At 38.4% G+C, this 17,042-nt stretch overlaps 3 protein-coding genes across 6 annotated transcripts in view; 1 reads left to right on the top strand and 2 right to left on the bottom strand.

Annotated features, from left to right (window-relative positions):
* Positions 1-437, bottom strand: part of csgalnact1a (chondroitin sulfate N-acetylgalactosaminyltransferase 1a) — a 37,289-nt gene extending 36,852 nt beyond the window's left edge. Inside the window, exon 1 of the mRNA XM_076284622.1 lies at positions 318-437. The gene's annotated coding sequence lies outside the window, so the exon portion shown is untranslated. The remainder of the gene's footprint in view (positions 1-317) is intronic.
* A 2,797-nt stretch (positions 438-3,234) lies between these two features.
* Positions 3,235-9,715, top strand: hvcn1 (hydrogen voltage-gated channel 1). 3 transcript variants are annotated; one of them, XM_076284620.1, is made up of 6 exons: positions 3,235-3,382; positions 6,676-6,906; positions 7,323-7,427; positions 8,137-8,368; positions 8,836-8,948; positions 9,153-9,715. In XM_076284620.1, the coding sequence occupies exons 2-6, from the start codon at positions 6,727-6,729 to the stop codon at positions 9,207-9,209; spliced, it is 687 nt and encodes a 228-aa protein (XP_076140735.1). In that variant the 5' UTR covers positions 3,235-3,382; positions 6,676-6,726; the 3' UTR covers positions 9,210-9,715. The 3 variants fall into 3 exon arrangements, with proteins under 3 accessions (XP_076140735.1, XP_076140734.1, XP_076140736.1); XM_076284619.1 differs by having other exon boundaries at positions 6,710-6,906; positions 9,153-9,714; XM_076284621.1 differs by lacking the exon at positions 3,235-3,382 and having other exon boundaries at positions 6,137-6,906.
* A 30-nt stretch (positions 9,716-9,745) lies between these two features.
* tctn1 (tectonic family member 1) lies at positions 9,746-16,825 on the bottom strand. 2 transcript variants are annotated; one of them, XM_076284617.1, is made up of 15 exons: positions 16,424-16,825; positions 15,961-16,078; positions 15,666-15,799; positions 15,341-15,492; positions 15,052-15,154; positions 14,083-14,195; positions 13,955-13,975; positions 13,571-13,720; positions 13,331-13,456; positions 13,136-13,224; positions 12,465-12,602; positions 12,091-12,244; positions 11,480-11,611; positions 10,325-10,481; positions 9,746-9,960 (listed from the first exon to the last, which is right to left on the bottom strand). In XM_076284617.1, the coding sequence occupies exons 1-14, from the start codon at positions 16,761-16,763 to the stop codon at positions 10,335-10,337; spliced, it is 1,917 nt and encodes a 638-aa protein (XP_076140732.1). In that variant the 5' UTR covers positions 16,764-16,825; the 3' UTR covers positions 9,746-9,960; positions 10,325-10,334. The 2 variants fall into 2 exon arrangements, with proteins under 2 accessions (XP_076140732.1, XP_076140731.1); XM_076284616.1 differs by having other exon boundaries at positions 9,746-10,481.
* Between the last annotated feature and the right edge of the window lie 217 nt (positions 16,826-17,042).

Raw genomic sequence — 17,042 nt, 5'->3', positions numbered from 1 at the left:
CCATTGCAGTGATATTTTTGAAAGTTGATTCACCGTTCCAAACAAATCACATATCAGTAGCGATCATATAGCCTATTCACCATATCAAGTCCGATAGCCTAAATTGTTCTACAACTGGACTACAACTGGACAACAGTGTGTAAAAGAAAACTCAAGGTTTCCTGTACATTTCTCGGATAAAGTTAGAAGTATGATTTAACCGCCCCTTGATACAGAGATTGCCTTTGTCCCGAGACAACTCAGCAGAGGCGGTTTTCACACGCGTCCCATCACTGACAGATGTAAAAACACAAAACACAGATCAATATTATGTTTACCTTTTGATGTCATTCTGGCTTCAAAAAAGTAGGTTACGGCTTCCAACGGCTTGGGGTCTGTCAACGTTGTGGACAGCGGGCGCTCTGTGCTCCGTGGTCCTTGCATCGCGGTTCCGCACTACAGTGCGATGAATAGGTGCGTGTTTCGGACTCTAGAGAAACGGAATCTCGTGCACCCCGCCCCAGCGGAGCCGCCTCCTCCCATCTCGCTCTGCATAAAGGATGCGTTGTTAACGTTACCTGTGGCTCTTCGCGGTCTGTTCAAGGCGCACAGGGCAATTTCCACTCTTAAACGCTAACTGTTTCTGTGTAGCTGAATTCTAGAAAGTCTTTCGAAGACAGAAGCGACTGCGAGTTACTGATTGTCCCATCCATCTCTACTTTGCCACAGCGTTGCGGTGCTCAGTAGGTGTTGCATCAACTTCAGACTGGCAGAGAAGAGGTGTTTATGAAATAACGGTATCAGTGCATGCGCAACAGCAGCTTCGTCTTACTTTTGTAAAATATATCTTATGAAATCACAAAAAGTTTCACAGGATGTGAGGAAAATTAGTAATCTCATAAAGGCTATATAAATAGACTAGGTTTTCCACCAAAAACGATAAGCTGAACTCTGGGCATATAGGCTATCGGCTAGGTCTGGGCCTAGGCCTACGCCTCATTTCGTCCCTTGACAACATTTGGTTAACCTTTACAAAGTTTTAGAAGCGGCTGTCTTTGTAGGCCACCTCACAAATTCGTTTAAAGTCAATTTGACTTTTATCAAAATTATATTCGGGGGAGACTGTCTGAAGTTTGCAGCTGATGACTTTATTAGGCCTACTCGCGAGCTCTCAGTTAATCGGATTCAAAATAGATCGTCTTCATGGACCTGGTAGCCAATATCTTGCCAAGTGGTATGGGAACCTAAAGGCTATTTACGGTAGGGCCCTCTACCAATACCCTCTACCAATGCGAATGTCAGACCAGGCCATACCACTAGTTTGTGTAAGTAGTCTCTGGTTCCATCTGCTGGACACAGAGGATGCTACTGCTGGAGAGCGTAATCAATTCAAATGAAGCAGAGATCGGAGCTGATCCAATTAGGTCTGCTTTATAAGCATTACAATAACCCATATGCATTACCTCTGATGCAATAAAAAAAAACCCTAAAGGCATTTAAACACAACCTCAGTGACAAACTAAGCCTTTTCCCATATACACAATAGAGAGCAGGGTTTCTCAAGAGAGCAGGTTTCATTAACAGGGCTTTAATAAATTAGGAGTAGTGAGAAGGCCATGTGTCTGTGGGGCTGAAAGACTTTAAAGATGTGATAAACCGTAAATGTGATAAAGGTCAACAACAGAGTCTTAAATGAAAGTGTACCTTGAGTGAGACCAGGCTGATATATGTTCTTTTCTTTTAGCATTGAGCAGACATGCTGGCAACTGCCCAAGTCTACAACAGTGCCAAAGAGTGAACTGGTTATAGTTGCATTTAGTGTAGATAAACACACTGCAAGAATGTATAATGCATTTGGGAGGAAATCACTCCTCACATGTTTCACAAGTTTTGTGAAATATTAACAGAATATTACAGAAGAATATTAACATTAAAGGTCAAACATGCAAACACACTAGGCCTTTCTATGAACGGCAAAAGCCATGAATGCACATATTGCACATACATCCTTTATACTGCACAAGTTGTCCACAGAACAATGTCTATTTTGTAGTCTTTTTGACCTCTAGGCCTTTGGCAAGCAAACATTATGTCTAACTTACAAAAACTTGATTTCCCGAGAGAGTTAAATGAAAGGCATGGAAGACTGTCAACAAAATAAGCAAAGCAATATTTATTCTGCCTCAACACCCAGATTCTGATAGGTTTAGACAGACCATCTATAGGCCTATCAAATATAAAATACCCTGCAATGCACAAAGGAAAATGCAAGCTGATTTACCACATCTTATTCAAGACTAGGATGCATGCCTCTGTAATACTACTACAACACAGTGCCAACATTCTCCTGCTATCCCCTTCCAACTATTCACCGATATGTGGTTGTTTATGAATAAATAATTGTGTTTATGTTTATTCTGTTCAGTGACTTGTTGTATGAGCACCTGAGGAAAGACCAGAAGGGATTTAGATTTATGAGCATAGCTTTACTTCTGGTGGCCAAATCTGTCTGGTTAATGATACTGTTGGATATCCAAAACAAGTTTTTGTTTTGTGAGCTGATTTTAATGGTATGGAGGTTTTTGTGCCAAAGACCAATTGAGAGGCAAATTATGGTCACCTCAGATTTTGACTATGACTAATATAACTAATAAAATGGCCCAGCCTATGCTTGATAACATATGTTGTTTATCATCAGCGGTGAAATGAATATGCAACTGTAATCATATCTTCACTTAGCTCTTCTGTCAATGGCTGAAATGCTTTTTACAGTGATTGATTGGACATTTGAATGACTATTGTTCAAATACTGCCATAGTTGACAAAATCTTCCACGAATGACAAATCCAGCATTGACTGTCACTACAATGTTTTTATTATAACAAGACATTTTTTCAGTGTTTTGCATTAGGCCTATGTTTTTTTTTCTGTCTCAAGCCTTAAACCGTACTTGTTAATATATTTGTGTTGGCTCACATTTGCATAGGCTATTTGAAATGATAAAGATATCAACATGGTAAAGCAATTAGCCTACACACAAAACGGTGAATAGGCCTGCATAAGAATATTTAAATAGGTCTATTTCAGGATCAAAACAATATCCTGAACACCCTATAGGCCTATCAGCAAAAATACCTGTGTAATCACAAGCCAGGTATAATGAATGCAGGTTTATTAAGGATTTTTTATTTTTACTATCAGTCGCTGTTAACGGTCCCATGACTTCGCAATCCTATAACTTCCTTCAGGGAAGAACACATTTGGAGGCGGAGTTGGGTTAAAATTCGGGTTAGGATATGAATGGTGAATCTCTCATGATGGACTATTTGTAACTGATAGTGAAATACATATAGCCTATATTGTTTTCTTTACAACTTGCTACACACAAGCAAAAGTCATAGAGGTAAGATCACATATAACTAACCGTTCGTTTTTTTCTAGGTAATGGATCGCTGTTGTTTTTTTCAGCCTTAACAAAATAAGAAACAGCCATTACTTAAAATGTTATATGTGCATCTGCTGCCTTAGAAACAAATGTAGACGACTAAATGTTTTCTGATTGTGTGGATCACGGATTTCATGGAATGGTGATGTACCGTGGTAAAGTTGGTTTTATATTGGATGTTGGATATTCGACACATTCGAAAAATCTATTTAGCACTGACTACGAGGGTCGAGTTTGTGTCAAACCAACTTTAATGTGTTTAAACAAGGCCTGCCTATATTACACAAAGCTTCTTTTGTCCAAAAACCCATGTTTTGATTTTATGATTTTTTTATGCTGATAAAAGATTTCAATCTATTATGCGGCTTCACCTTTTGACTTACCCATACTAAAACACATCTCCTGAACTCGCCTTACTGCCCTTTCTAGTACACAAAGCTTCTTTTTCCCTAAAACCTACTCTTTGATTTTATACAATCTTTAATGTTAAATGTTTCAAATCTATTATGCGGCTTGCCCTTTTGACCTACCCATGTCAAAACACATCTGGTGAACTCGGATTACTGCTCTATATAGTACACAAAGCTTCTTTTTCCCAAAAACCCATTCTTTGATTTTATAAATATTTTTTAATTTAAAAAAAATGCTATAAATGCTTTAAATCTATTATGCGGCTTGACCTTTTGACCTACCCATGTCAAAACACACCTGTTGCACTCAGCTAACTGCCCTTCATAGTGCACAACGCTTCTTTTTTCCAGAAACTCACTCTTTGATTTTATATTAATTTTTTACTTTATAAAAATGCTATAAATCTATTATGCGAATTGACCTTTTGACCTACCCATGTCAAAACACATCTGATGCACTCAGCTAACTGCCCTACACAATACACAAAGCTTATTTTGTACAAAAAACATAATCTTTGATTTCATATAAATTTTTTACTATTCAAAAATGCTATACATTTATTATGCGGCTTGACCTTTTGACCTACCCATGTCAAAACACATCTGCTGCACTCAGCTAACTGCCCTACATAATACACAAAGCTTATTTTGTCCAAAAACTTACTCTTTGATTTTATATTATTTTTTACTATTCAAAAATGTTATAAATCTATTATGCGACCTGACCTTTTGACCTACCCATGTCAAAACACATCTGTTGCACTCAGCTAACTGCCCTACATAGTACACAAAGCTTCTTTTTTTCAAAAACGCACTCTTTGATTTTATATTATTTTTTTACTATTCAAAAATGCTATAAATCTATTATGCGGCTTGACCTTTTGACCTACCCATGTCAAAACACATCTGTTGTACTCAGCTAATTTCCCTTCATAGTACACAAAGCTTCTTTCTTCCAAAAACTCACTCTTTGATTTTATATTAATATTTTACTATTCAAAAATGCTATAAATCTATTATGCGGCTTCCACTTTCAACCTACCCATGTTAAAACACATCTGTTACACTCAGCTAACTGCCCTTCATAATACACAAAGCTTCTTTTTTCCAAAAACTCCCTCTTTGATTTTATATAATTTCTTTACTGTAAAAAAATGTATATAAAATCAAAGAAGGAGTTTTTGGAAAAAAGAAGCTTTGTGTACTATGTAGGGCAGTTAGATGAGTGCAGCAGATGTGTTTTGAGATGGGTGGGTCAAAAGGGGATGGCACATAATAGATGTATAAAAAAAATTACAGTAAAAAAAATTATACAAAATCAAAGAGGGAGTTTTTGGAAAAAATAAGCTTTGTGTACTGTGTAGGGCAGTTAGCTGAGTGCAACAGATGTGTTTTGACATGGGTAGGTCAAAAGGTCAAGCCGCATAATAGATTTATAGCATTTTTGAATAGTAAAAAAATAATATAAAATCAAAGAGTGCGTTTTTGAAAAAAAGAAGCTTTGTGTACTATGTAGGGCAGTTAGCTGAGTGCAGCAGATGTGTTTTGACATGGGTAGGTCAAAAGGTCAGGTCGCATAATAGATTTATAGCATTTTTTGAATAGTAAATTTTTTTATATAAAATCAAAGAGTAAGTTTTTAGACAAAATAAGCTTTATGTATTATGTAGGGCAGTTAGCTGAGTGCAGCAGATGTGTTTTGACATGGGTAGGTCAAAAGGTCAAGCCGCATAATAGATTTAAAGCATTTATAGCATTTTTCTTACATTAAAAAATATTTATAAAATCAAAGAATGGGTTTTTGGGAAAAAGAAGCATTGTGTACTATATAGAGCAGTAATCCGAGTTCACCAGATGTGTTTTGACATGGGTAGGTCAAAAGGGCAAGCCGCATAATAGATTTGAAACATTTAACATTAAAAATTTTATAAAATCAAAGAGTAGGTTTTAGGGAAAAATAAGCTTTGTGTACTAGAAAGGGCAGTAAGGTGAGTTCAGGAGATGTGTTTTAGTATGGGTAAGTCAAAAGGTGAAGCCGCATAATAGATTGAAATCTTTTATCAGCATAAAAAAATCATAAAATCAAAACATGGGTTTTTGGACAAAAGAAGCTTTGTGTAATATAGGCAGGCCTTGTTTAAACACATTAAAGTTGACACAAACTCGACCCTCGTAGTCAGTGCTAAATAGATTTTTCGAATGTGTCGAATATCCAACGTCCAATATAAAACCAACTTTACCACGGTTGGTGATGTCTGCATTTCTGCAGGAAATCACGAGTTAAGCACAAGCCACCGCTGCTGACAACAGGACAATGACAATCAAAATAATAGTCAAGTGCGTAAACTAACATTGATTGTTGTCGAATCTAGGCTACAAAGTAGGCTAGGCTCACTTCTTAAATAACGAAGTAGCCTATATCCTTGAGCTCGCGTGTAACTTTTCATGCAGGCTAATCTGTGGTTTTAGAACTCCCCGAATCTGGCTGGATTCTAACATAATTTTCTAACATAACATAATTCTAACATAATGTTCGACCGAATAAAGTGGTGACCTGCAACGGGCAAGGCCCGCGGTAAATGACACTAGATATGCCGACATTTTTCATAACTCAGTTTTAAGATTTTATAAACAAAACGACGGCATATATGTGATGTTCTACAAAATGCAGATTATGGGCGTTTCTCCAAAGGTCTCTTTGTCCAAAGTTTGTCATAGAGATAGCCTACAATGTCCTGTCGCATTACGCAAGGAGGTGCGCTATTTTGCAAAATAGCCTACTGTTGAGACAAGCGGAGTAAAACTTAAATCTGAGTGACGCCAAACTAGCTGACTTTTCAGATCTTCAGTAACTCACGGCGCGCCCCCTCTGCAGGCGCACTGCAGATCAACATGTCACGCTACCTGAGATTCTTCACAGTCGTTGGAGACCAGGATCAGGGTGACACTGCGTGGCAGAATGAGGAGCTCCATGAGGCCAGTGAAGACCTGGAGCCGGCTACCGGGCAGCAGCTGGCGCGCATCACTTTTAGAGATGCCCTATGCCGACTCTACAGCTCCGAGAGATTTCAGGTGGAGTAGGCTAGACAGAGATGAATTAGATACGATTATTGCTTATCAAACCGGTAGGCTAGTTTACACATAATGTCAACCATTTTGGTGGTAATATTTATCACTGTAGGTATTTTTTAAAACTAGGATTACAGTCAATGTCCTCATTTGACAACTTCTTAATTATTATTATTTTATTTATTATTTATAGGGACAACAATTAATTAATCAACATGTCTGTAAATGTGCCAGTGTTAGCCGGCCGGCTAATTTTCAACTGCAGTCCTTAGAAATAACCATTAATTGACTGGGCCAGTTGTTTTTAAATGCTAAGTTCTTGTCTCTGAAAGTAGGCCTAGGCCTACTGCCCACAGGATTTGTATATCAGTTCTCTCTTGTAGAGGTGTTGGTCTGATCATATGATGTATGTTTTTCAGATTGTTGTGGTCTGTATGGTTATTCTGGATGCTGTGTTTGTACTCTGTGAGCTTCTTATGGATTTGTCCATAATACAAGCTGACGCTGGCCATATTGCCCCACAGGTAGGCTATGTCAGTCATTCTTACAGTACATTAAAGTGTGCTATCTTAGTGTGTATACTTAATTATGTAGCAGGGAGGAGATGTATTAATCACTATTGACCATAATTATTGAACAAGTCATTGTCAGGACAATTTAATAAGTGAAGCTATTTTTGATTTGTCATGCTACAGTTTCAATTTACTCAAGTGGGTTGAAAAGGGCCTTGTGTAAGAATTGTCACACTTGATGACTTCATTTAAGAGGCCACAGCTGAATTTAGATTAATTCCCATTTCCCAACCAGTAGAGCTGTTTGCCTCCAGGATCTCCTATCTTGCTTATTAGATTGCCTAAATCATCGCAACAAAATCAAAAAGATCTAATGCAACAGTGCATGAATTTATCTTATACAGTGTACAGCTATGCTCAGTGAGGATAATCTTTATCAGCTAGTTTCTTAGCTTAGTCCAAGACTAAAAGCTTTTTTTAATGGAGATTTTCATTTACTTTTTCTCTTTGAGTCTAGGACTTAATAAACATTAGGGTGCACTCTTTAACACTTTAGTGCACATTCTAAGAAAGTTGCTGATCAATTTGGAAACAAATGCTTTCTGTGCAGCGGATCAAACTAAATATTGCCTCATAGAATATACTAGTTCATGGAATAATGGATGACATGGATTGGTTGTTACACCTGTTATTCCCACCATTGTCTCCTGATCATTGGTAGGTCTTCCACTACCTCAGCCTGGCCGTGCTCACCTTCTTCATGGTGGAGCTAGCGGGGAAGATGTACGCCTATCGTTTGGACTTCTTCAAGCACAAGTTTGAGGTGTTTGATGGAATGGTGGTGGTGGTGTCCTTCATCCTGGACATCGTGTACATCTCCAGAGAGGATGCCTTCGATGGCATGGGATTGCTGATTCTGCTCAGGCTGTGGAGGGTGGGCAGGATTGTCAATGGTGAGCCCTTTGAGATTTAAAGCAACATGATGTAAGGATGGGCATACCACTTAGTGTAAATTCTTAAAGTTCTGGGGTACAGTAAAGGGGTATCCAGTGTGTTGAAGAGTGTCCTGCACAGTACATCAGTTACATTGTGCAAAAATACCAAGAGTTTCAGGCAGACAGTGGCAATGGCAGATGTCATTCTCCCTATTATGAGTAAGTGTAACATCAAAATGAGTTTCAGGTTATTTAATTTAACACAGAGTTTGAATGGTGTTGGTATAAAATATGATGTGGTAAAGATGTGCCTCTGTTCTGTTCTCTGATAGTACACAATCACTGGAAGGTAGATAAACACATAGTTCCCATCAGACATCTATATGCACTATGCAGTTCTACGTTCCAGGATGTCTTACAACTCATTCTTTCACTCGTTGGGATTACCAGTAGTTGTGTAAGCCTTTCTCTTTACTTTTTTACAGGTGTCCTGATGTCTGTGAAGAATCGTGCGAATAACAAAATCCAGAAACTGAAGGACAGTAACAATCACCTCATTCAGAGAGTCAATGAGCTGCAGGACAAAAATACAAAGATGGTAAGTGCACTTCTATGAAATGCCTCAGTCCACAGGTAAATCAATAGCAATGGTCAGGGTCTTCTGCTTTTTTCCCCATGGTCAGTAGTCTTGCCATCAGCATGTGCATACTTCATACACAGCAGTATGTTAAAATCTAGCATCCTGATTAAGGTGGCTGTATGAAAGTCACCATTAATTGGAATTTATGTTATTCTGTCCTAGGAACAAGAGAATTCTCAACTACGCTCACTTTTGCAGCAACACAGAATCCAGTTTTGATGTTTCCAGAAGCAAAAATAATGGATCTATGATACTATGAAGCAACAGATTTATGCACTTGATGCTTTTGCTTTTGCTAAGCATGTGACAAAGGGAGACTATTTACACGATCAATGTAGAAATCAAATGTATTTATATAATAGTGCCATCAAATAATGGTGTTTTTCATGAAAATATACAGTGATGAATCAGTGAGCTTACAAGTCTGCAGTTGTTCTACAAGTTCTCTTGTGCTAAATACAGTCAATATTTGCATATTAAGGCACAAGAGGGGCTTCACTGTAATCAACTGTACAGAATCAAATTATGTTTGATGCAATTCCTAAACAATAGTGTATTTTCTTTTGAACTTATTTTGTTCAAATTGATTTTACATTTAACTTCCTTACAAACACAAGGACATTCTTAACCCACTGGGCGTTGAGATTTGTTTATGAACTCTACACAAGTACCGGTATCTGTATTCTGCATCAAGTCCATTGTATATAATTTACTATGTCTAGATGTCATGCACAATTAAAAGACATTTGTACATGTGTGATCAAAGTAATTTATTGCAATATATACAAAACGTATCAGCACACACATATCCACAATGTTTACAAAATAGTTCATACATGTATCTAATGTAGACACATGTATAGTGTACTTGTGCATTCTCATAATCAAACGAAACATCCTTGACCTACAGATGTCGTCTCTTGGTCCTATCATTGCAGAACTGTGTTGAGGTAGGTAAAGTCCTTTGAGTCTTAGAAAACAAAGGTTGATGTAAGATACAAGTCAACACAAAATAGGAAAGATGGATCTCATTTTAATCCAAAACAGGTACATCAATAAACTGGATTTCCACATTAGTGAACTTGCCGAAATAGAGCACTATTTAGTATATTACGAATTGTAAACACATTGACTTGACTATCTGCTAGTGCCAGCAGCAAAACCACTGTGTAAGGTAGAATAAAACAATTTGCTGTCTTCTCTGTATGTAAAATAATTCTGAAATAACCTTGATGATAACCTTGATAAACCCTCCTTGTGCTCCAGTATATCCTTTCACATCTGCTCTCTGAGTTGTTTTATGAACACAGACCTTGACCTTATAAGACACATACCCTACACCTGTCACACAAAGGGAAAGAAGAAGTCAAAGGGCAGCTTGGCATCGATGGTAGGTGGCACCCTGTAACCAGGCTCTGCTGGTGCAGACACATCCACAAACGCCACAGAGGTGGTGACAGGCACAAAGCCATTGGCACCTGATAGGAGGACCTGGAACCACGAGACAAAATGGTCAAAATTACCTCAGCGCAACTTGTAATGTGTTTCAACTGTGAAGCTCAACACTGCACCTTGCCTGGGTTCAAACATGCAAACTTACAGCACCTCAGACTGGGAGGCAGGCATGCTAGTGTAACCCACATGAATTGGCCACTCCCATTGTCATGCACCGATAATTCTCTGGTGGCCCCTAGAGGGCGCACGAGACAAATTTTCAAACATTTAAATAATAATTAATAACTGCCACTTGAAATTAGAGACGGACATCAAAACTGATAACTAACGCTACAGAGAGATAGATCTGAATATTGATCCAAACAGAAATAATATTGACCAAAACTGAACATATTGAATCAAATCCGAAAACTAATATAAGGAGACTAAAACCTATGGTGCTTGCATGCCTCAGGGAAACAATAACCTAGGGTCTATTTCTGGATAATAATGACTATATTTTCATTTGGGACCAAAATTATAGTGTCCGTTGTTAGCAGGTCTCTTAAGACTTCATACGTAAGATGTAAGACCTACATACTGCACAGCGGCTGTACCAGCTGCCTACCGTTACATCAGCACATATCTACCTATTCTGTATACTGAATGATGACATTACAGTTACAACTATTACGATTCCACAAAGGCGACCTGATATGTGACCACTGTAATTTCACCATTATATACAGAGAAGAATCAGATAATTTAGGTGATTTATTTTCTGATTTAATAATGAAGTGCCAGTATTTAAAAAAAAAATTATGCCACCAGTCACAGGCTCACTGGTAGCACAAAGGTATGTAGCCATTACAGTGCAGCTTATTTAGAATACAAAAATGTCTACACAATATAAAATATCAACATGTATACAAAATGTTTCCTCTAGATCTTTTTAGCAGCAGGCGCAGGCCAGTCTGCAACCTCCAAACAAGCCTAAAGTTCTATAATTAAAACTCAATAAATGATTGAGGAGATTTGAGAAAGGGGTAACTTACCAGGCTGCTAGTATTGGTTTCAATTATTTCAGTCACACTGACAATTTGTGCTTGGGGATTCACCAGGGACCCATACTTGGTCCATCTCACTTCAAGGTGAAGAGACAGTGGTACGTTACACTCTCTGGAACCCTGTCAAACACACGGTAAACAAGTTTAAAATGAAAGAGCAAACAAAAAACTTTACTTCAACAAAGAATGGGGGTAGAGGAGCACTTCTTGGACTCTAAAGTTTGGTTAAGTCAGAGGTGCTCTTTGGATGGGAAACTAAATGCCAAGAATCAAGAAACGCCAAGGCACTCTCTATTGAAAAAGTTAAAAAGCATTTATTATCATGGCTTGGTCAAGTTAACCTTGTAAAAACTCCAATGCGTTTCGGCTACATGCCTGGGAGTATCTTTTTTCAATAGAGAGTGCCTTGGAGTTTCTTGATTCAAAGAACTTTACTTGGGTGATCTTAGCACCAAAATAATAGCATTTTGGCCTCTTTATTCTGTCTCAGAGTGTGAAGTTGTTCTGAAGTCCCTGTAAAGTTGCATCAGGTAAAATCTCTTCATTAGAACAATAACATGTGGGTCCCACAACATCTAAAACAACCATAAAACCCTTACTGATGCTGTAGTTTGGTTCCTGATTGGTACCCAGTCCAAAGTGTACTTAGGAGGGGAATTTCCAAAAGAAGCCACATAGTCTGGAAAGTTCTTTCCTTTAAGAACACCTATGAGAGTCTCAGAAAGAACTGAGCAGTTGGAAGCATCTGTCAACCTGGGCAAAACGTTGTAAATGGAAAAGAAAAGAAGAAGAAGAGGATAAGACATTTTTTTTTGTAGAAGCGCCCAAAACAACAACACTGTGCACAAATGCAACTTATATAGTCATCATAGTGTCCTCAGTTTCATGTAAAAGAGCAATGGAAACTAAAAATGATCAAGAATGAAAAGAAAAAAGGAAACACATAATTAATTTAATGAAATGTTTGTCTCACCTGAGGGTGCAGCCAGACACTGTATCTACTCCAAAGAGTACAGGAGAGCGATCCATGCTACCTGACAGGCAGTCCTGACCCCTGGAACTATGGATGACTGTGAGACCTGCCTTGGGGTCAGTTCTCAATGAAATCCCAGTGAAGGAGGACAATTAAGGACACAAACTGTGACTGTTGAGGCTCAGTTCTGAAACTAGGTTTCTGAACCAATCAATTGGTTCCCTGGGTAATTTGTTTGCAGATATACACATTTTTTTTTGTGTGTGATACAGATTCAACTTCATAAATTACACAGTAGGAGGATGCAACAACAACTACATTCTGATCAAATCTGAGAGTATTAATAATAACTAATATCACTGACATAGAATGTTGCACGTTAATGTAATGCTAATCTGGACAGTTTTCATGGGAAAACAAAGACGAGGACAGGATATTAAAACAGTTTAAATAAAGAGACCTCATCTTGTAGAAAATGGGGCTGGACTATCTGCTCATGCTCATTATCTCCACACTCTAGTTTTACAAAACAACCATAAATCCTATACTTGGATCTGCATCTGGCAAGTTTAAAAGGGTACAGAATATCCAAAACAACCTCCTCTGCATCATGGAAAAACAGGACTCACTTGCATACAAATTACTCGTTTTAGAGCTGGTGAAAAGGATATTTTGCTGTTTTTGTGCCAGCAATTATAGGTAATCCTACTATGTACCCAGGATTGCCACTGAATCTGAATAATGGTTTTTTCACATACTCCTGTACATGTAAAAATATATACTGTTTTGTAGAGTATACAACATCAGGAAATGGGAAAGAATTATACCTGTTAAAATAAGCAAACACTTTCACCAATTTTCAATACCTGCACAAATTCAATCTGAAAAGTTTGCTGCAGTGGGATCATATTGTTCCTGACTGCACCCAGGATAAATGCTGTGGTCACATTCTTAATTTCCCCGACGTCGCTGAACACAACTACATATTGGACCTTTGACAGTGAAAAACACAAGATATTTTAGTACTGACCAACAGATGTGTGAAGTGTAGATAGAGATCTGTGAAGAAGCAAAAAGTGATTGTGTGCACCTTTCCAAGACCTTACCTGAAGCACCACGTTATTGCACACAGGAGAGGCAGCACCTGTCGGGTTCACTAATTGAGGAGTGTAGCTAGAGTTGTCCGAGGGATCCACTGGAGTCTGCACACCTTCCAAAGACTGCAGGACAATGGATATCACCTCCACTGGTACCAGCTGTAATCATCATGTAATCAAGAGTCACAGACCATTAAAATCTGACTACTGCCCACATTTTGAGATGCTATGCACTTATTCTCCACTGGCACAGACATGCCTTAAACAGATAGGGAGGCTAGCTCTAGCTCACTCCAATAGATAACCATAACCATAGATACAGATGACTATAATTCTAATATACTCAAGAAAAAAATGGGATGTGGTAGATGGGTTGACAAGAATTGCACTTACAGTGGCAAGAGTAATTTTGCTCTGCAAAATAAAATGTGAAAGATCAACATTAATATTAGTGTCTACTCTGCAAAAACACTTACATTTGGTGCAGTGCCATGGCACATTGAATAGACAAATAGACTCACCGAGACAACTTGGAAACCATTATAGCTCTGCAAGCTTAATGCACCCAGTGTGGTGCAGTCATTTACCAAGTCAAAGTTTTGCATACATGTGGTTTTCTGATCCTGTAGAAATGCTGTACAATAGACCAAATAGTAACATTAGTCAAATTTAGATTAAATGTTTCATAACTACTCATTGATTGTACTATCCGAGCAAAAATGCACTGCTAAAATTAGTGTGTGAGTGATGCAAGTCACCCCGCTCACAATTTGTTTGGTCTACTGCCCTCTGGGAAGAGGTACAGAAGCCTGCGCTCCCGCACCACCAGACTCACCAACAGCTTCATACACCAGGCTGTTAGGATGCTGAACTCTCTCCCCCCTCTACCCTCAGCTACATAACATCCTGGACTTTGGACCCACAATGGCTGTCTTGCACTATTCCACTTGCACTACTCCACTTGTACACTTGAACACTTTGCAACTTGTTGTTGTCCTGTTGTCCTGAAAACACTTCTGAACACACTTCTGCTGCTCTTACATAACTTGCACCACTATGCCACTTGCATACTTAGGTCAAACAGAACTACCTCAGCCATTTATTGGCCTGACTTTTGCACTATTATATTGACTGTGTATGCACATTCAACCCAATTTTGCTGCTCTTATTTCTTCATTGTATGTGCCTTCTTATTTACTTTTTATTGTTTACTTGAATGCTATGTTTGTCTGTGGACTTAATTGGTAAAATATGTCTTGTCTCCACCGTGGGATAGTAGGAAACATAATTTCGATCTCTTTGTCTGTCTTGACATGTGAAGAAATTGACAATAAAGCAGACTTTGACTTTGAAACAAAAAAAAATAAAATGCATACAGTGCAACTGGAAAGTTTCCGGACCCTTTCAAGTTTGTGAGAGATGTGTGTGAGAGAGAGAGAAAAAAATCTGAAAAAAATGTTTGGTAAGAGGGATGTCGACACTCTTAATACCTGCAGGGTTTGCATCTAAGCAATAGGCAGTCCCAGCTGAAGCAGGCAGGAGGAAGTTCCCTCTCTGTCCCATCTCATCTTCGGTTAGGATTGTATCACCATACTGGCAATCCACATGAAAAATAAAAGGAATGGGCATCAGTTCACAAAAAGTGTGGCTTTACTTTCTTTAACAACATGCAATACTACCAACATGCTGCATCAAAAATGTAAACATTGTTCGTATTTAGATTTAACATCAGTCATTATGTATGTGTCCTATGAAGTCAAATCATTAAAGGGACTTTACAAGGTATCCAAATGAGAGTCCTGGATCCTGTTGGTTTGACCCACTGCTTCCTTCAGAAGTGCTGAAGAAAAATCCAACAAACTGATGGAAGAGGGAGTCAAAATTGACATCTGTGGGCACCTCTGGAGTGGCATAAGACAAGCCTGCATCATCTGTGGGAAAACAAACATACAAGACAAACAAATTATACGCTTGGCAAGTAGGAAGGCATATATCAGGCATTTATTTACACATCAGAATTAATGTTATTGTTTGTGACAAGTGTGTTTACTGATGACAGATGTTATTTACACAGAACCATGTATGAACATGGACATTTTCTTACAGTTGGCTTTCTGTATGCAGAATAGTCCCGAGTTGACCTCTCGATCAACAGAGGACTGCACACTGGCATAACCATCTGGACTGGTTCTCAAGGAATAGGAAGCCACATCTTGACTACACAATTTAGGGCTGACACTGCAAAGGTAGAGAAAAATGCATTTTGGTTCATGGCAGGTCCACAAGTATTGCTAGATATGGAATATATATCTAAAAAAGGATTCTTTCATTGTTATTCCTCATTTCTTATTCCAAAAATCTAATTAATTATCTATGAATTAGGCAGGTTTCCCACATACATGACTTTCTCAACGGAACAGGAAGTGAAGAGAGATACTTCTTCTGTGCAATCAGGATCACAGCAGCAGTTCACCTCACATTCCCAATGGTGCTGATTACATGGGCACAGGCTGGAAACTAGAGAATAAGAGACTAAATTAGCCAAGGACTAACAACATATGGATGGTCTTAGCTACACACAGCCAAGTCTTTGCCACAACAGAGCAACTTACTGTTGGAATTAGCTCGCTTATGGCGTTAGCTAAATGATTTGCCCTGACAAACCCAGCAATGAAGAGTAGATGCATGGCTTTGTAAATTTGGGCAGCTATATAGCTACATACATTAGCTTTAATTCAACGTGCACGCAGTCCAAATTAGTCTGCAAACAGCTAAATAGTTGGCACTCAATTGACAGCCACTTTGCTAGTTAGCAGATAGCTATGTAAAATGGAGTCTTTAGCAACAATGTCAAGATCGTACCAGAATAATCTGGGCTAGGTAGAGAACTGAAAAGTTGATGAGGTTCCCGTGGAGCGACTGTAGGCGCACTTTGTGTTGTCGTTGTAGGAAGATCTTTTGCCTCATTTCCAGGAGTGGTCTCGCTCATTCCAGTTTGACCTGGGAATGGAGTGTCTGTTTCAGTGGGCAAAGTATCTGTTGATGTTGGCAACGAAACGGTGGTACTGTCCATTAATTCCGAGAAATTCTGTAGTCCAATCAAGTCAGTTGTATTGCTTAAGTCGCTATTGTTCTCACTGTATGCATTGGAGCAAGTGTTTTCAGAGTATATTAAAATAAACACTAAAAACAGGGCTTTCATAATATCGGTCCTAGTAACAGATTTGTGTCAATGGCGTCATGTATCCAGGAAATTAGACAGGAAGTACCTAAGCATTCTGGGTAAAAATAAAATTAAAATAAAAGAAATAGTCTACCCTTTTATTTCGTTTTATTGATTGGTAATTGTCAGAAGAAAATGAGGCTATCGCTTACAACGTAGTCAAAAGCCATTGCACTGGAATTAAAACAAAACTGTCTCAAAATCAGCACTAGCCATTTTGGCTCAAGATAAACATGTGCAAATAGACTAATGTGAAAA

This window comes from Alosa pseudoharengus, unplaced genomic scaffold, assembly GCF_046254945.1.
Source record: "Alosa pseudoharengus isolate Yale_2024_CS ecotype anadromous, Long Island Sound unplaced genomic scaffold, YU_APseudo_1.1 YU_APseudo_1.1_scf_14, whole genome shotgun sequence".
In the NCBI taxonomy this organism is placed as follows: Eukaryota; Metazoa; Chordata; class Actinopteri; order Clupeiformes; family Clupeidae; genus Alosa; species Alosa pseudoharengus.
Note: the sequence above shows the minus strand (reverse complement) of the source record. Positions and strands in the feature narration are given on the sequence as shown.

What these genes read in the sequence shown, in the direction of transcription:
- hvcn1 (XM_076284620.1), top strand. Translation starts at nt 6,727, where the DNA reads ATGTCACGCTACCTGAGATTCTTCACAGTCGTTGGAGACCAGGATCAG. An exon ending in ACAGCTCCGAGAGATTTCAG is followed by an intron (nt 6,907 to 7,322) that starts GTGGAGTAGGCT and finishes TATGTTTTTCAG; the next exon opens with ATTGTTGTGGTCTGTATGGT. An exon ending in GGTGGGCAGGATTGTCAATG is followed by an intron (nt 8,369 to 8,835) that starts GTGAGCCCTTTG and finishes ACTTTTTTACAG; the next exon opens with GTGTCCTGATGTCTGTGAAG.
- tctn1 (XM_076284616.1), bottom strand. Translation starts at nt 16,763, where the DNA reads ATGAAAGCCCTGTTTTTAGTGTTTATTTTAATATACTCTGAAAACACT. An exon ending in CTGCATACAGAAAGCCAACT is followed by an intron (nt 15,493 to 15,665) that starts GTAAGAAAATGT and finishes GTTTTCCCACAG; the next exon opens with ATGATGCAGGCTTGTCTTAT. An exon ending in GGAACCAAACTACAGCATCA is followed by an intron (nt 11,612 to 12,090) that starts GTAAGGGTTTTA and finishes TGTGTTTGACAG; the next exon opens with GGTTCCAGAGAGTGTAACGT.